This window comes from Thamnophis sirtalis, unplaced genomic scaffold, assembly GCF_051295495.1.
Source record: "Thamnophis sirtalis isolate CommonGarterSnake01/CBP01778 unplaced genomic scaffold, rThaSir2_p1.2 scaffold_5, whole genome shotgun sequence".
NCBI classification, from domain to species: Eukaryota; Metazoa; Chordata; class Lepidosauria; order Squamata; family Natricidae; genus Thamnophis; species Thamnophis sirtalis.
In genome coordinates, this window is record NW_028261385.1 from 105,475,687 (window position 1) to 105,492,912 (window position 17,226).

The 17,226-nt window shown below is 40.4% G+C and overlaps 1 protein-coding gene across 2 annotated transcripts in view; it reads left to right on the top strand.

The window, feature by feature from the left end:
* EPHA1 (EPH receptor A1) overlaps positions 1 to 15,134 on the top strand; it is an 83,037-nt gene extending 67,903 nt beyond the window's left edge. Inside the window, exons 7-18 of one of the 2 annotated variants that reach the window (XM_014065993.2) lie at positions 981 to 1,105; positions 1,222 to 1,381; positions 5,272 to 5,368; positions 5,784 to 5,833; positions 6,507 to 6,641; positions 6,731 to 6,916; positions 7,530 to 7,591; positions 8,923 to 9,132; positions 9,944 to 10,093; positions 11,642 to 11,835; positions 12,231 to 12,386; positions 14,191 to 15,134. In XM_014065993.2, the coding sequence (XP_013921468.2) occupies positions 981 to 1,105; positions 1,222 to 1,381; positions 5,272 to 5,368; positions 5,784 to 5,833; positions 6,507 to 6,641; positions 6,731 to 6,916; positions 7,530 to 7,591; positions 8,923 to 9,132; positions 9,944 to 10,093; positions 11,642 to 11,835; positions 12,231 to 12,386; positions 14,191 to 14,269 (1,604 nt within the window). In that variant the 3' untranslated portion in view covers positions 14,270 to 15,134. The remainder of the gene's footprint in view (positions 1 to 980; positions 1,106 to 1,221; positions 1,382 to 5,271; positions 5,369 to 5,783; positions 5,834 to 6,506; positions 6,642 to 6,730; positions 6,917 to 7,529; positions 7,592 to 8,922; positions 9,133 to 9,943; positions 10,094 to 11,641; positions 11,836 to 12,230; positions 12,387 to 14,190) is intronic. The other variant, XM_014065994.2, reaches the window with a different exon arrangement.
* Positions 15,135 to 17,226: the final 2,092 nt, after the last annotated feature.

Below are 17,226 nucleotides of genomic sequence, written 5' to 3' on the forward strand. Positions count from 1 at the left end.
ATTAAACATGAAACTCAGTCAACTGAACATTCAAAAATGATCACGTGACCATGGGGATGCTGCAATGTTTGTGTTAAAAATGGTCATAAGTCCCTTTTTTCAGCATTGTTGGAACCTTCACTAAATGAATGCTTATAAGTCAAAGGCTGCCTATACTTCTAATGGGTTGGATTACAGGTGTCTGAGTAGGTGGGAGACTTTACAGCCTTCATACAGATGTCATGTGTTAGTGTTGGAGAATTTTCAACACTGAACATTTCAGCATTGAGCAGAAAACTTTGAGCAGGAGGAAAGTCCTACTATAAAGCCTATAAAGCAATCTCCAAGGAAATAGTTTTTAGAACCAAGATCAGCCCAGGTATCTTGAAGTTGGGATAGAAAATCCAAACAACATGCACAATCACAAATTTAACATTGTGGAATGGGAAATTCTTCTGTGACTCTTGCACTATATAGTACCTCTTTCTTTTAAAGAGATTTAAACAGGCAATGGTACCTGTAGTAAAAAAAAAAACTTATGTCCTGTTGTTGGTACGTGGATGTAAGAACAGGAGAGTCCTTGGGATCTTCCGGCTCCAGCACAGAAATGTCTTGGACCATCATATATGAAGGGTATATTCTGGGAGCTAGAATCACTAATCAAAATGTATTTTGGAGTCAGATGCTGATCTAACTACTTGTAGGAGAACTGGCTCCAAAAGTCAGAGAGATTGAAAAGGATATGCAAAGAATGCTGGAAAATTGGATTTGATAGGTGAGATTGGATTCTCTTGCATGGTTCCCTTTCATAGCAGGCCCCTTATTTGTGGAATTCATCCCAGCTGTTGTTATTTCCAAAGATCAATTACTCTCTAATTAATAATTAGTAATTACTCTTCATTACTAATACTGAGAAATACAAACTTTCAATGGGTTTGGCATTGCCTTCAGCTGTAAAAGAACAAGTTAAGCTTGACCATCTTGTTTCTCCTTCCATGCAGCTCCAATTGTGGTGACCAATGTCATTTTGGATAAGCGGAATGACAGCAGCCTCTCTGTGACTTGGCTCCCTTCCCGTCTTCGCAGCCAGAGCTCTGTGAACTATGAGGTTTTGTACTTCGAGAAGGTGAAATGTGCTATTCTATTGGCTTCCTCCAAAATCTATGACTGTCCCCTTGATGTGTAGCTCTTTGCATCTTGTTTTGACTCTAAGAAAGCTATTCTGGTTATTCAATTCCACAGGGAGAGGAAAAACACTACACCGTTCATCATCTTCAGAAACCTCAAGTAACCCTGGCTAACCTGCAGCCTGACACAGCCTATTTGCTGCGGGTGCGCTCCATCACACCGTTAGGACCTGGACCATATTCCCAGGAGCAGGAATTCCGCACTCTGCCACAAGGTTGTCTTTTCATATCCCAATTCTGTGCTGAGGGATGTTTGTAGCTCAGTGGTTTAGAACCCAATTCTGAGGCAAGAGACCAATCCAAATTGGAACTGCATTTGGGGCTGGGAGGGAGGGGGGAAGGAAGGAGGGCATTCTCTCTTTGTGCTTTTTTTAAATTATAAACTATTTATTTCTCAAAATTAACATTTGTAATAAAAGAATTTTGTTGTATATTTTAATTAATTTTTATTATAACATTTTATAATTACAATTTAATTAAGTTTTATAGCTAGATTTAAAAAATCCATTGTTGATGGAAACAGTTTTTCTAGGGGGAGAGGATAAATTTCCCTCCTTCCCATGTACTTCCTTATTTCCCCTATGGTGAAAACAGTCTCAGTATTAATAGGATTTCTGGAGCAAATCTATTTATGTGGTTCCTAAGAATCATTCCAACTAACCGGTTAATCTAGTTGTTCAATTAATAAGCAATTCAGTACTGATTTTAACAGTAGCGGACTTACTGAAGTTGATCAGGTTGTCTGTGGTCTTATGCAATCAAATATATATCCATAAAGCCTCTGATTCGTTGCACTAAAGAAAGCAACATTGCACTAAAGAATTAAATATGTGAGGCTGCTCTTGCCACTGACGTGAATTGTATTTCAACTGCCTGGATTTGTCCCTGCAAGTTGTCTTGGGAAGATTTCAGAAATGGTTTGTTCTTGCTTTCTTCCCAGGACAGAGAGAGAGGGGCTGGCCCAAAGTCACCCAGCTGGCTTTTTATCTAAGGCAGGACTCAGTCTCCCAGTCTCTAGTCTGGTGCCTTAACCACTGTACCCCACTAAGTCTCCACCAAATGAATTGAAGAAATCCGATTCATAAATTAGCTTAAGGTACAAATTAAAAACTCTGGATTTACTGCCAATGTATCCAGATGTGCATGCTAGCTCCATATCATATATTACCAATGGCCATTACTGGCTTATTTCAAGTTTATTTTGCCATTTTCGTGCCGCTGGACAGCAATTTCTGCTTGCCATAAAAAGGGGAATGATCTCAAAACAAGCCACAGATATTTTAATGGGTTTGTTTCTTTCTTAGCACAAGCAGCTGTCCCTGCCAAATCATTGAAATAAATAAGCCAGCTAGTGACAACTTATCAGCCATGCATTGCTGCAGAGGACTCTGGAGAGAAACCGATGTAGATGCTCAGGCACATTCTGTATTTTTTTTCCCCTAAACATTACATTAATTCAATTCTGTATTTTATTTCTACAACAAAGTAAAATAATGGCATAACCTCAATTCTATTTAATGGTAATCAGGAATCAGCAATTAGAATAATAATGTTCTTTCTAGATTTAACAGACTGCAGGGTAAAAATAGCTACTTGATTACTAGTATAAGAAATATTCACTCTTACAGAAATTAATCATCCAGAACTGTGACCCAGCCTTTTTTTTTGTTCTCATCGCTCCATAAAGTTTCAATATAAAACATAGTATTTAATATTCTCCACCTTACCCTGCCTAAAGGAGCAAAGGTCTTGTTTCACTGGAGAGTTAGGGAATTTTCCTCTGAAGGAGTGCCGAAGGCAGGGTTTGCAAACATGGATGGGTAAATACCCTCCTTGGGAGTATACTCCTAAGAACAGATAAATATCAAGTATAGGCCCTGTCTTTCTTTTAACAAGGTGAAAGAAAGAAATAAACTTGGACGATTGAATTGAATTCCATCACCATCATTCATCTTACAAAGCATTCCTGTTGAAAGAATCAGTTACCAATCTTTTCCTTGTCCCAAAGCTTAAGGTTCTGCAATGAAGTCAGAGAATACACCCACAAAATGGCAAAAAGTGTATTTTGTTATTGGCATTACCCATGGTCTCTCTCATGGCTATGCCTAATGCTGATTTGGTATTCAGCAGGTTCTGAACAGTTCTGGAGAACCAGTAGCGTAAATTTTGAGTAGTTTGGAGAACCGGTAAATACCGCCTCTGACTGGCCCCATCTATTCTTTGCCTCCCGAGCCCCAGCTGGAGTGGGGAGGGAATGGAGATTTTACAGTATCCTTCCCTGTCATGCCCACCAAGCCATGCCACACCCACCAAGCCACGCCCACAGAACTGGCAGTAAAAAAAATTGAATCGCAGCTGCATCTCATTTTCCAGTCTCTCTCTCCTATATCCAGATGGAACAGTGTACTGTTATTACTGAAGTGTTATTTAAAGATCCTGCCTGCAGTGTTATCATCATGAGCAGGGAGACATTAACCTCATGACAGCTGCCTTTTGGAGGATGTGATCAAAATATGGAGTTTCCAAATGTAACTTGACTTTGTCCCAGATGATGTTCTTTAAAATGCCATGAAATAAATAAGCAGCACAGAGCAAAATGAATTCATAAATAATAGTTCAAAAACAAGAATTCCCATGCTTCCATGCTTTTGTGATCCCTTGTTATTATTCCTTTTGGGGCAGCTGAGACCATTTTCAATGAACTATTATGCAAAAGAAATGCCGTGAAGCTGGCTGCAACTGGAAACTTGGAGCTCTGCAAAATTTAGGGACAAACCATTTTGCCACTGGAGATAATTCTTCTCCCCCAACCCCTCTTCTTGACCCTTGAGCTACATCTGCCCTAACGGTCTTCTAAGTGGAATGTTGGCTTTGCAGATCTCCTCAGTAGCCCAGGCCAGTGAAAGGGTTAAGAGATTATAGCTGTTTTACTCTTTTTGTATCAGCTGCCAAATAGCATGCAAAGTGCCAAACTTTTTGGAGATGAGGAGACTGTTGTTCTAGCAGGCTCCATGGCGCTCAAGTTAGAAGAGTAATTTTCTTTATCATTTTCTGAGTCAGCAGAAGTTAGGGCAAGCACAGATGGCTTCAAAGCACTTTGGAATGATTGGAGAGAAGGAAGTAATGGCAGCTTAAAAGTCTCTTAATGAAAATACTTTTCTTTTGGCAACAGATCTGCCACATAATTTACACAGCAGCGATGTTTGTCATCGAAAGGGAATCGTGCCAGTTTCTGCAATAAAATATGAAGAGCAAATAAAAACCTATGAGCCCTTATTATATGGCTTACTGATGCCAATTGACTGCATACTTAGGGTTGTTCCATTGTTTTTCACACATATTCATTTCCCTGGGGTCCATCACTGTAGCTGCCTATGTTGAATACAGTTGCAGTATGAAATTCCTCTAACATCCATATGGTTCCCTTTATGACAATTTAAGCAAGGTCAGGAACAAGCATGGTGAAAACCACCAACTATTGTTTCTGTAAATGGAATTAGGAGAACAACATACAGGAAGAATTACCCATAAGGCAGTCATTGCTAAGAGCATTATTTAAGATCGGATCAAACTACCCACTTACAAAAGCTTCAATATCCCTCTTGAATATAGAGTATTTGGATAAATTTAGCATTTCTATTTTGGGCATAGACATCATCACTGTTTGTTTCCATCAATTCTTCTAATAACCTGATGCATCAGGAATTTATAAATAAACCAGAACTGATTGCTAAATAGCGCAACCAATTTGATGTATTGTGCTTTAAAACTATTTCTGTAAGTGTATTAAAGCCCAAAGCATATCATGCAAAGATATGTGTAACGACAAGTGAAATGGAAACATGGATTAACATTAAAATTAAAAATAAAGGTATACATAGCCCCAATAATCGAGAGTCCATACTTTATAAAACAGGTGGCAAGGCCATTATTGAACCTTATGGACCATTTTGCAGTTTTAACAATGCACTATGACCACTTCCTAGTTGACATCCAGTACATAATCCTAATTCTTATTTGAATAGAAGTATTTTAATATCTATTTATAAATAGATTTTCTTGTTCTAGTGAAGGGATGTCTGTAATTCGTTCTTTGATCTTGCAGACACCGGTATGCTTCCTGGAGGTGTGATTGTGTCAATCATCTTTGGAATCCTGTTGTTCCTTGGGCTGATCACAGGGATCATAATCTTCCGTCGAAGGTAAAGGCCATGTGTGTAAGGCAGTGGTGGGATTTAAATTTTTTTACTACCGGTTCTGTGGGCATGGCTTGGTGGGGGTGGGGTGGCTTGGTGGCTGTGGCTTTGTGGGCATGGCAGGGGAAGGTTACTGCAAAATTCTCATTCGTTCTCCACCCTACTAACCTGCTTTCCAGCTCTGTTCTCCTGTTCAGGGCAAAAAAAGATCAGCTGGGAGGCTGGGAAGTAGCAGGGGCGGGGCCAGTCTATTTGCCAGTGCTCCAAACTACTCAAAATTTCCGCTACCAGTTCCCCAGAACCTGTCAGAACTGGCTGAATACCACCTCTGGTGTAAAGGTTGCCACCAAAGACAGGAGTTTGCTCTCTTATATACCCTGCTTGCTTACAGCCTCTATTTATGTTTGTTCTTATTCTTCAGACGAGCTCATCATCACCGAGCACGGCCATGCCACAATGGCTACAACCGAGGTGAGGCTTCAATTTTTTATTTTTTTTTAAAAGGAGATGGCAAAGATCTGCATTCTAGAATTCAGGCACAGTGGCCTTCTCCAGTCTTTAGAACCTTCAGAAGTTTTCATGACATGGGTGAGCGACATGACATGGGCGATTGAGTTTGCAAAAAACTTGCAAAAATATTATAGAATGCCAGTTAGCAAAACACTGTTACATGCAAAGTAATTAGGGGCGCTTGAGTAACCAGCTAGAGGTAATCAGGAATAAATAAGTTTTAGTAGATTGTTGGCCAAAATTTTCTGACCACTTTCCCCCCAAATGCACCTTCCCAAAGCATATATTTTTTAGTGAAGGGTGGGGGGCTAAAAGAGATTTAATATGGAGAAATGGTTTATGGGAACTGTAAAAGCCATATTCTCTTGCCATTTCTTCATTCACACTCAGCTCCCAGGGAATCAGTTTATGCATCTCAAAGAAATGCCGTGATGGAACATACAGCTGGGAGAGTTTTCTGAATGAGGAAGCTTTCATCAGCCTGGTGTTTATTCATGAAAGTAGCCCTGATTTACTTCTTATACAATATGTTTAGGGCTGTGGTGTGGGAGGACCTCGTTTTTCATCAAGTCAATGGAATTGATTTTTCCCCTGCTGTCTGAAACTTTTGGGAGAAACTAGTTTATATTGTCAGCTTTTATTGCAGATGAGATGTGGTTGAAACCTTATGTAGATCTCCAACCATATGAGGATCCCCGAAGGGGTGTCTTAGAATTCACAAAGGAACTGGACCCATCTATTGTCTCAATTGACACAGTTATTGGTGAAGGTAAGTTTAATTAGCTGATTGTCTCTACCTCGCTTGATGCCATTTCTCCATTTCCTTCATCCTTTGCCTTGTTTTGGGATGTTCCATAGGAGAATTTGGGGAGGTCTATTGTGGTGCCCTGCACTTCCCAGGGAAAGAGCGTATTGTTGTGGCCATCAAGACCTTGAAGTCAACTTACTCAGATTCAACCTGGTGGAATTTCCTCCGTGAGGCAACTATCATGGGCCAATTCAACCATCCCAACATTGTCCGGCTCGAGGGAGTTGTCACAAAACGTAAGAATTCAGAGTTGTAATGACAGTAGGACATTTACACTCAGTGATAGTTGTGAGATAAAGTACATTTGATTCCCCTGAAGGGGTGAATTGATTGGGTGTGAAGCACAAAAGATGTAAAAACTTCTTGAAAGAAGAGCCAAGGTGGCGCAGTGGTTAAAAGCAGCACTGCAGGCTACTGCTAGATCAGCAGGTCAGCGGTTCAAATCTCACCGGCTCAGGGTTGACTCAGCCTTCCATCCTTCCGAGGTGGGTAAAATGAGGACCCAGATTGTTGGGGGCAATATGCTGACTCTCTGTAAACCGCTTAGAGAGGCCTGAAAGGCCTATGAAGCGGTATATAAGTCTACTGCTATTGCTATTGCTATTGCTATTGAAAGGTTGTGTTCTGAGTTGGGGTAGCTGTCACTAGTTTGAATAGGCGATAGTGAGCTAGACAGCGAAAGGGACTGATTACGAGGAAAGTAGCTTTATCTCCTCCAAAAGTATATTTGCCAGACAACTTGGACTGAAATATAATCTATGTTTGTGGCCAAAGAAATGAGAAGGAAGGTGAAGATATGGATATAATAAGAAAATAACCTTAGTATTTTTTCTTCTTTTCCCCCCACAGGGAATCCAATGATGATTATTACAGAATACATGGAAAATGGGGCCCTGGACACCTTTTTAAGGGTAAGAAACTAGAGAATGATTTAATCAAAGAGTTTGGTGACTACTTGAACTGATGAATGTGTGTCTGAGCTGTAACATTTCACAGATAGTAAGATTGAACTGCTAAATGACATTAATCAATCTTTCAGTCAGTATGAAATATCTTCCCACATAAATAAGATGAGAGAGAATTATAGATTAATATGTTTTTCAGGCAAGTTTTTGTGTGTGTTTGTAATCAGCGATATCAGTCTGGCTTAAAGGTGATTCAGCTTGGCTGGTGGGTTTACTACCACCTCAGGGAAAACCTGTTTAAAAAACAGAAGGAAATAGAAGCTCCTCAGACTAATCTTAGTTTACCCAACATACTGTCAGGCACAAGAAATCAGAGCTAGGGTTAGGTCCAAAATGAATACAAGTTTATTTCATGGTACCTCTAAAGAAGAATCTGTATTACTATGGTGAACGTGATTTGGCTGTAGATAAGCATCAATGGAATTTGAGGAGGGATGGACTTAGATCTCAAAGGGTCTCTAAACTGAAGTGCTTGACCCCATCCCTCAGGCTCAGCCTGGTCATCTTCTACACATACTATGGCATCTTTAGTTTGGCAGCAGGAACTACAGCCAGCTCTTAACTTGGTATTCTCATTCTTAGTCATGGGTCTTTCAGTGTGATAATGCCACAGTTGCTGTACACATGATCCAGTGGTCATTTAGCTCAGTGTTTCTCAACTTTAGCAAGGTAAAATATGTGGATTTCTGGGCACTGAAGTCCACGCATCCTACGGTGGCTGTGTTTGAGAAATACTGATTTAGCAGATGCCAGTTTTGTTAAATCTTTCCCATCCATTTAAAACTTTGGAACTCTTGTCTACCTAAGTTACATTCACTCTCCCAGGCTGCTTATGCATAGAGTGGTACTTGGTGGATCTGGAAACCTCCAACCTCTGCTTACTTTTTAGGAGTATAAATAATACTACCTAGCAAAATCCATAGCTTGTTTTGATTGAGTGAACCCTATGTTGTAGAAGCAACCCGATGGTCTGATGGACTATTTGAATATATCCCTAAAGCAAGTGGTGGGATTCAGCCAGTTCGCACAACTTTGGGAGAACCGGTTGTTAAGTTTCTGAGCAGTTTGGCGAACTGGTTGTTGGAAGAAATCATTATGGCAAAGAACCGGTTGTTAAAATTATTTGAATCCCACCACTGCCCTAAACTGAAGCTTTTCAGCTGTGAATGGAGACTTAGTTCCTCTTACCTAGGATGAACATAACCCCCTTTCCCTGCTGTGAAGCAAACAGATGAACAGAATACAAGCATTCATCAGTGTCCTTGTGTGCACTGCAGGAGAATATCGACAAGTTCAGCTCGGTGCAGTTAGTGACGATGCTGCAGGGCATTGCCTCAGGTATGACCTATCTCTCAGACCGCAACTATGTGCATCGTGATCTGGCTGCCCGCAACATCTTGGCATCACACACCCTTCAGTGCAAAGTCTCAGATTTTGGTCTTTCTCGAATCCTGGAAAATGATGTGGAAGGAACATATGAAACAAAGGTAACACAAAAGAAGCTATTAGAGGGTACTCTTCATTGAGCGGGGGGGGGGGAGTACTGTCATGTATTTATGCCTCACAATATTGGGGGGAAAAACTTTGATTTTTTAAAAAATTCTGCAAAGAATATATTCCCACTCAAGCAGTGGTAGGTTTCAAATTTTTTTAGAACCTCTTCTGTAGGTGTGGCCTGCTTTGTGGGAGTGGCTTGCTGGCCATGTGATTGGGTGGGAGTGGCTTGCCAGCCATGTGACTGGGTGGGCGTGGCCAAATTGTAAAATGTGGTGAAACTCACTGCTCTTGCTGAGCAACCAAAATGTTGGTTCAGAAACTCTGGCATTTGAAGCATGCAAGTCTTAATGCTGTCAAGTTACAAGACCCTTGTAACCACTAACCCTTTAGAAAAAAAAACCCAGGGGTGTTCAAACTTGACAGCTTTAAGACTTGTGGACTTCAAATCTCAGAATTCCTCCTCTTGCTCTTCATCTTGATGATGTGCGGGCAGATGGTGGGAGGGAGCTGGAAATGGTTCTAAACGGTACTGTAGATTTGTGGAACTTCTTCTATAGAAGAGGTTAGAACTGGCAGGAACCCACTCCTGCATTCAAGCTTTACTACCAAAGAGCTGTCAAAGCCATACTGTTTTTCTGTGTTACATTACAGAAAGAAATGCATCTGTGCCCAAAGCAACTATTGTGCTTTACTATTTATTAGTAAGCGTAAGACAAACAAATGTTGAACTTCACAGAGAATATCAGTCCTTAGTGCTTGCGAAAGTTGAGTATCAAGTTCCTTTGCAATCTCATTGAACAGGGCGGAAAGATCCCTATTCGATGGACAGCTCCAGAGGCCATTGCCAATCGAATCTTCACCTCTGCCAGCGATGTCTGGAGTTTTGGCATTGTCATGTGGGAGGTGTTTTCATATGGAGACAAGCCCTATGGAGATATGTCTAATCAGGAGGTAAGAGGGCAAGGAGAAACAGGGATTGTCAGTCAAACCATCCTCTGAACAAGCAAATACCCTGGAGGGGAAAAATGGTTTGGTTAGGTCTTCATTTTTTTTGTTCAGTCATAAATAGGCTGTTCTGTTGAATGAATAGTTGTTAATGAATCATGAAATTTATACCAACATATATACTCCTGGGTCAGAAATATTTATCCTGCCAATGTGAGAACTCCCAACCCAAATTTCACATTAAAAATTTCCATTGGCAGAAAGCAGAAGAATACTTTTGTTCTTTCGGTTCACCAACAAAACCGCGCCCGACTAAATCGCTGACGTCATCAACAGGGCGACAACAGCGCGGAGAAAGAAGCACGCTGTAAACCCTAAACCTAAACTTAACCCCTAACCCTAACACTAACCCTAACCCTAAACCTAACCCTAAACCTTACCCTAAACCTTAACCTAACCCTAACCCTAACCCTAACCCTTAACCTAACCCTAAAGCTAACCCTAAAGCTAACCCTTACCTTAAGTTAAATCGGCTTTCTTTCTTTCTTTAAAGCGCCCTTCTTTCTCCGTACTGGCTGTTGTCGCCGTGTTGATGACATCAGAGATGCGGTTTAGTTGGGCGCGGTTTTGTCGTTTCCCCTTTTGTTGGGTCACGGTTCTTTCACCATCAATTGCCTCAAAGGTTCTTTACTTCATACAGATCTAGGGTGGGGGGCAGATTTTGTTTACTATAATATACAAGTAGTGGTGGGATTCAAATAATTTAACAACCAGTTCTCTTCCCTAATGAACATCTGGGTAGCCGTGGCTCTGTGGTCATGTGACTGGGTGGGTGTGGCCAACTCAACGTCACTCACGTTGATGGGTACTTTGTCTTAGCTGTTACAATGTAACAAGGGTTAACTGGAGAGGCAGTTTCTGTAAACAGGGCAATAAAGATTAGGCTAGAAACAACACCAGAATGTTTCCTTCCTGCCTTCCTTACAGGATTAGCCCTGTAAAGTGGGGGAAAAACAAAATGAGATTTCTTCCAACAACCGGTTCTCTGAATTGCTTAGAAAGTTAACAACCGGTTCTCCCAAATAAGTGCGGACTGGCTGAGTCCCACCACTGTAGACAAGCAATCAACTAATGATTTTCTTTCCTGTATTTTAAGTGGAGAAAAATTACTAGAAGAAATTCTGTGGCTCTTGCTGAATTCAGCATAATTCTTTGAAAAATAAAAAAGTATACTGCTTTTCATTTGAAATGACTCATTCACATCATAATCACATAATCTTCAGAGGGATCTCACCCTGATCGTGTTTTGCACTTTTAAAAAAATAATATTTAAATTCTTTTAAAATATTTGATCTATCATGAGTTTATTTAATCTGGCATCCATGGTTCAAAAAATAATCTAAGTGACTCTCCAAAAACTCATGGTTCTAATTCCAAATGACTCTAGTGCTTAGATCTGAGATCAAGAAATGCCCAGAACTGTTCATACTTCTGCTACATTGTCCAAGGAATTTTGCACTCACAACCTGATTGATTGCCTGTTTTTCTGGGTAGGTGATGAAAAGTATAGAGGATGGGTATCGACTCCCCCCACCAGTGGACTGTCCCTCTATCCTTTATGAACTGATGAAGGTGTGTTGGTCATATGATCGGACACGGAGGCCACGTTTCCGGGAGATCCAAGCTCAACTAGACCACTTCCTTTCCAGCCCACATTTGCTTCGAACTGTGGCTGATTTTGACCCTCGGTAAGAGATAAGCGCTCCTTTAGAACAGTTTGAGAGATTATATCTATAAATAAATCTTCAGCAACAAAAGCTGAATTTTACCACCAGGGTTAATTATAATTTCTTTATTACACAATCTGTATACAAAGTTCTGGAACCTGCACATTTATATCCTACATGTATTTGTTTAGGGTGCTCTTTCTAGATGATGTGTTTTCCTATTATGAAAAAAAGCACTGACTATGCATGGCTAATTTTCACGCGAGGCAAATAATGAAAAGCGAAATTCTCCACACAAAGTTAGAAGTTCTCAGCCATTTGGAATGGTTCCATCTTCATCAAAGTAGGATCCTGTCCTTCTCCCATGTTACAGTTTAAATTTCATAATTGGTCTGAAAATACCTATCAATTTATAGGGTGACACTTCGACTTCCAAGCTGCAGTGGGTCCGATGGGATTCCTTATCGGTCTATTGCCGAATGGCTAGAATCCATCCGCATGAAACGCTACATCCTCAACTTCCATACTGCTGGCCTGAACACCATGGAATCTGTCCTGGATCTGTCTGCTGAGTAAGCCTTGGGTATATGGGCTGTGGGCTTTGACCAAAGGTAGAAGAAGGCTGTAAGCATGAATTACAGTTAAATGCAGAATATCTATTGAAATTTCTACTAGAGCAACTGTCCCCAACCTTTGTGACTTTGCAGCCCGGCTTGGAGGGGGGGGGAGGGACAAGGGAACTGGGCCACATGAGTGGCAGGTTGATGCACATGCAGCCCTTGTGCAAGTGGTGGGTCAACACACACACACACACACACACACACACAAAGTGCCTGCTGGCCCACTACTTGCGTAAGTTGAGCTGCACATGCACGCTCCAGCCAGCAACTCATGCAGCCCAATTCTGAGGAGGCCACAGCCTGGTAGTGGGCTGCAGCCCGGGATTGGGAACCCTTATACTAGAGTACAAAAAACTTTATTGATTTTAAAGGTCACTTGTAGTTTACTAAGTTCATAATACAACAAACATTTTGTAACATCCTCATGCTTCCACACCCTTGCATTGTCCTCCCTCTGTTTGAAAAAACTCAATAAAAAATACATCAGCTAACGTTCAGCCCCTTAAATATTTGATCCCTTTTTTGGCAGTGATCCTTAGGAAGTACCACTGTAGATGTTGTTAGTATTGCCGTCACTGTTAGGATTGCTACCCAACTAGAATGGCTGGTACTTTTCCTGATACAAAAGAAGATACCAATTCAACATATTAACATTCAAGATATATATCAAGAAGACAATCAGTAAAACAGCTAAAATCCGAGTAGTTGCTTGGATTCATATAGCAACAAACACATAGTCATAGCAATTCTGTTCCTTTGAGGAAGTAGAAATGGGTAAAAAAAAAGCTACAACCATCTCTATTTTGGCTTCATTTTGCAAATGAGCAGTTAGTGTGGGTAAAGAAAAGCATTACTTTGGAGTTTCAAAGAGTGAGAAGTGGCATGGCAAGGAAATAACAATCTGTTTGCCAATTTCCAGCAGCATTGTGATGTTTCTGGCCCAAATAGCTTTCTAGGCTTTTTTATAGTGCTTCAAAAATTTGCAAGAACTCTTTAATCAATGATAGAAATAGGATACAGAATGTCAAATGAAAGCTTTTATAACACTAAAAGAAAATCTCTGCCATCCAAAAGAGATACTATGAATATGAATATGAAAAGCCACAGGACAAAATAAATATCTGTAAACAATCAACTTATCCCTTTTGTTATAACACTGTATACATCTGCAATGCTTCCTGAATGTATCAGACATATGCAAGTTACCAACATAGCAAAATTCACGAGCCGGGAAAAAAAAAATTTGGGCACTTTTAAGAAATTGTTACACAAACATAATTTTTGCAAATATCTAATTTGTAGGATGCAGACCTTAGAGATATGGGACATTTATGTACAGGCCTTATAAAATATTGCCTCTATAGATTTAAATTAGAACCATGCTGTAATACAATGACACACAATGGTCTATTATAAGACAAGAAAAAAATTAGTTATTTAAAGTTTTGCACCCCTATTTCCCTTTTGAGTAGCATTAAGAAGCATTTTGGGTTCATTAGAAAATCTTCAGCCACTGCAAAATATGGATTAATTTAATTAAATTAAGTTCCATTTTTCATGTCATTTTCTGAAGAATGGATCTTGAGAAATCATTTTCTATTTATTTTATTTATTCAACAGAACTGGAGAAGCAAGGGGGGAGGGGAGGATTACCTTCCATGGATGCCATCACTCTAGGAAATGGTCCTTTTGTCTAACTTGCCCCTCCTCTAGCAATTCAGTGACTAATCTTTTTCCTTATCCGTGTGATTTTAAGGGACTTGAAGCAAATGGGGGTGATTCTTCCTGGCCACCAGAAGCGAATCCTGTGCAGCATCCAGGGATTCAAGGAGTGAAACATGCCAGGTGCCCAGCAAGAGTTGCTGCCGTTCCGTTTTGCAGATTTTTAAAAAGGGACCCTGTGGCAGCCCTCCTGCGAATCAAAAGCCAGAGGCGAACAGCTGCACCTTGAAATGCGATGCACAAGTTGGGGCTGAGTAGCCTAGAACAGGAAAGAACTTCCTGCACAGGAAACCAGAAAACAGCACATGCTTCAAAAGCAGATGTTGCCTTCTCTTCTTTCACTCTTCCACTATTGCAGAGGCTTCTGGCTTGACATACTTTACAGCTACTATTGAGGACGTAACATGCCACTGTAAGGAAACACTGAAGTAAAACCATACCTACCTGGAAAGGACTTTTTCTGCGGCAAACTCTAGGCCTCCAGATGCTTGTGGCCAGATGTTTATTACAGTATTGTTTGCAGAGAGCACGAACACCTATCCTTGTCATTTAGTGCAGGGGTCTCCAACCTTGGCAACTTTTAAGACTTGTGGACTTCAACTCCCAGAGTTCCTCAGCCAGCTTTCCTGAGGAACTCTGGGAGTTGAAGTCCACAAGTCTTTAAATTGCCCAGGTTGGAGACCACTGATTTAGTGGGTTAGTGCTCATCTTTTTTTGTCCAAGTTGATGTTCCTTTGTATATAAGGTTTCTCCCTCCCTCCCTCCCTCCCTCTCTCTCTGCAGTCTACTCCTTAGAGCAGAAAAGGCTTGTTTAAAGCAAACTAGCCCTTGCTCTTGGGAGGTTTTTTTCCTCAAGTTGAGGATCTGCTTATATATTTAAAATATCAGGAAGGGGTGGCATAAGGGAGAAAACCCAGACCTGGATCAATCATATGTTGTAGATATGATTTTGTAAATAAACTCATAACGCAGATCAGAGTTTTTGGCTCATGACCATTTCTATTTTTCAAAGTTGGCTATTAAAACCATCACAGAAGGGAAAAGTAGGTTTTGTGCACGTTAGAAGAAAACACTAAAAAACCTAAGAAATGTTTTGTAAATGTTTTATGTAGTGTATAGCATTAACAAGAACTGGAAGAATGGGAATACTTTATGAATATTAGAGCCACATAGAGATGGCGTGGAACCATAAATACAAGACAGGAAGAGTCTATGTAGCTTAGGTGCACATGATTTTAGATTTTAGATTAAGAGTTGGAAGGAACCTTGTAGGTCATTTAGTCCAACCTCCCGCCTAAGCAGACCTTACACCATTTCTGACAGATGGGAGTCCAGTCTCCTCTTGAAAGCTTCCAGTGATGAAGTTCCCACAAGGTCTGAAGGCAAGCTGTTCTATTGGTTGATTGCTCTCACTGTCAGAAAATTTATCCTTATTTCCAGGTTGAATCTCTCTTTGTTCAGTTTCCATCCATTATACCTTGTCTGGCCCTTCAGGTACTTTGGAAAACAGCCCGACTTCCTCCTCTCTATGGTAGCCTCTCAAATACTGGAATACTGCTATCATGCCTCCCCTGGTCCTTCTCTTCACTAGACTAGCCACGCCCGGTTCCTGCAACTGTTCATCATGTTTTAGTCTTGTCCCCTAGAAAACCATAAACTACAGCACAGCTAGCAGGTGGAGAACATTTGAAGGATACATAAGGTATCTTTTGGCAGGAAAATAACCAAGTTATTAAGAAAAAAAGAGAGATCTTGTTGCATTTGCTGAGGTACCTTCTGTAACTGCCTTGATATTTAGGAAAGTGGTGTCCTATCACTTTCTTCAGTTTTTGTTGTAATCACTGTTGCTCTTTAGTGTAAAATCTAATTCAGTATGAGCTCAAACTATGACCCCTTTACAATACCTTTGATCTGATCTCTTAGCTCAGGGGTTCCACACCTTTTGTGGTCATATGACACTGTGTGTGTGTGTGTGTACACTATCAATATTCAGTGAAAAAGGCTCATATTGGGAAGATATGTTCATGCATCCTTCAGTGGGAATAGCTAATCTCAAAACTTTGCCTTTATAAGAAACGAAACTAATGAGATGGTGCTCATTTCACCCTTTACAACCCTCCAAGGTAGCAATTATCCACCCAAGTTTACCATTGTGTTTTTCTGACGAGATGCAAATTTTACGAAGCAAGCTCTGTAGCATAGGCACTTGACATTTTAATTTTCCAAGTAAGTTTCTGTAGAACCCAAGATGATCTTGAAAGCTGGTGATTTGCTTCATAACACACCAGCTTTTTTATCGTGTAAGTTCAAAACAATGGAGATATCCACACATGCACTTGTGAGTAGCAGTGGTATTTGTTTCTATATCAGGGTATAGCAAGCAAGTATTCCACCTATTCTATCAAAAGAAAGTTCAAGCATGCAGCATCAAAACAATGGCCCTAGACAAGGTTCTACAGCAAAGTCCTAGTGAAAGAAGAGTTGTTGGAGAAACCACCATGAGATACACTATTTACACGCAAGACACCAGTCACTACAAGGTGTTTTAGTAACATCAAGTGCATTAATAGAGCCATCTTCGAGAAAGACTTCTCAAGATTTTTTTTAAAAAGATTGTAAATCTTAGTGGGTTGTGCCAGTTAAAATACATGTCAGATCAAAATGCAAGGAATGAGTTTTAAGAACATTGGAGATTGGGGAGAAAATATACAGAAGCAAATGGACATGAAAATACTTCTGTGGATTCATTGGTGTTAATTTCCATTTCAGATCACATTCTGTACTTACTGTAAAAGTGGCTTTTACATAAGAAAAAAGACTTCCACTTTTTAAACAGAGGGCTAAGGAAGATTACGCAAGCATGAAATGTAGGCAAGAACATTTGCCAAAACCAAATGTTCTTGCCTACATTTGTACGAAATAAATCCGTACAAAATCCAGCCTTAACCTAAGGCACACCAAGTAAGCTTACTGGTACATCTGGCTGGCAGCTTCTCATTTGGTTGCAAAACACTACAGAGCTGTTTGTCCCTCTTTGTTGAAAACCTATTAGGGTACACTGACCAACAAT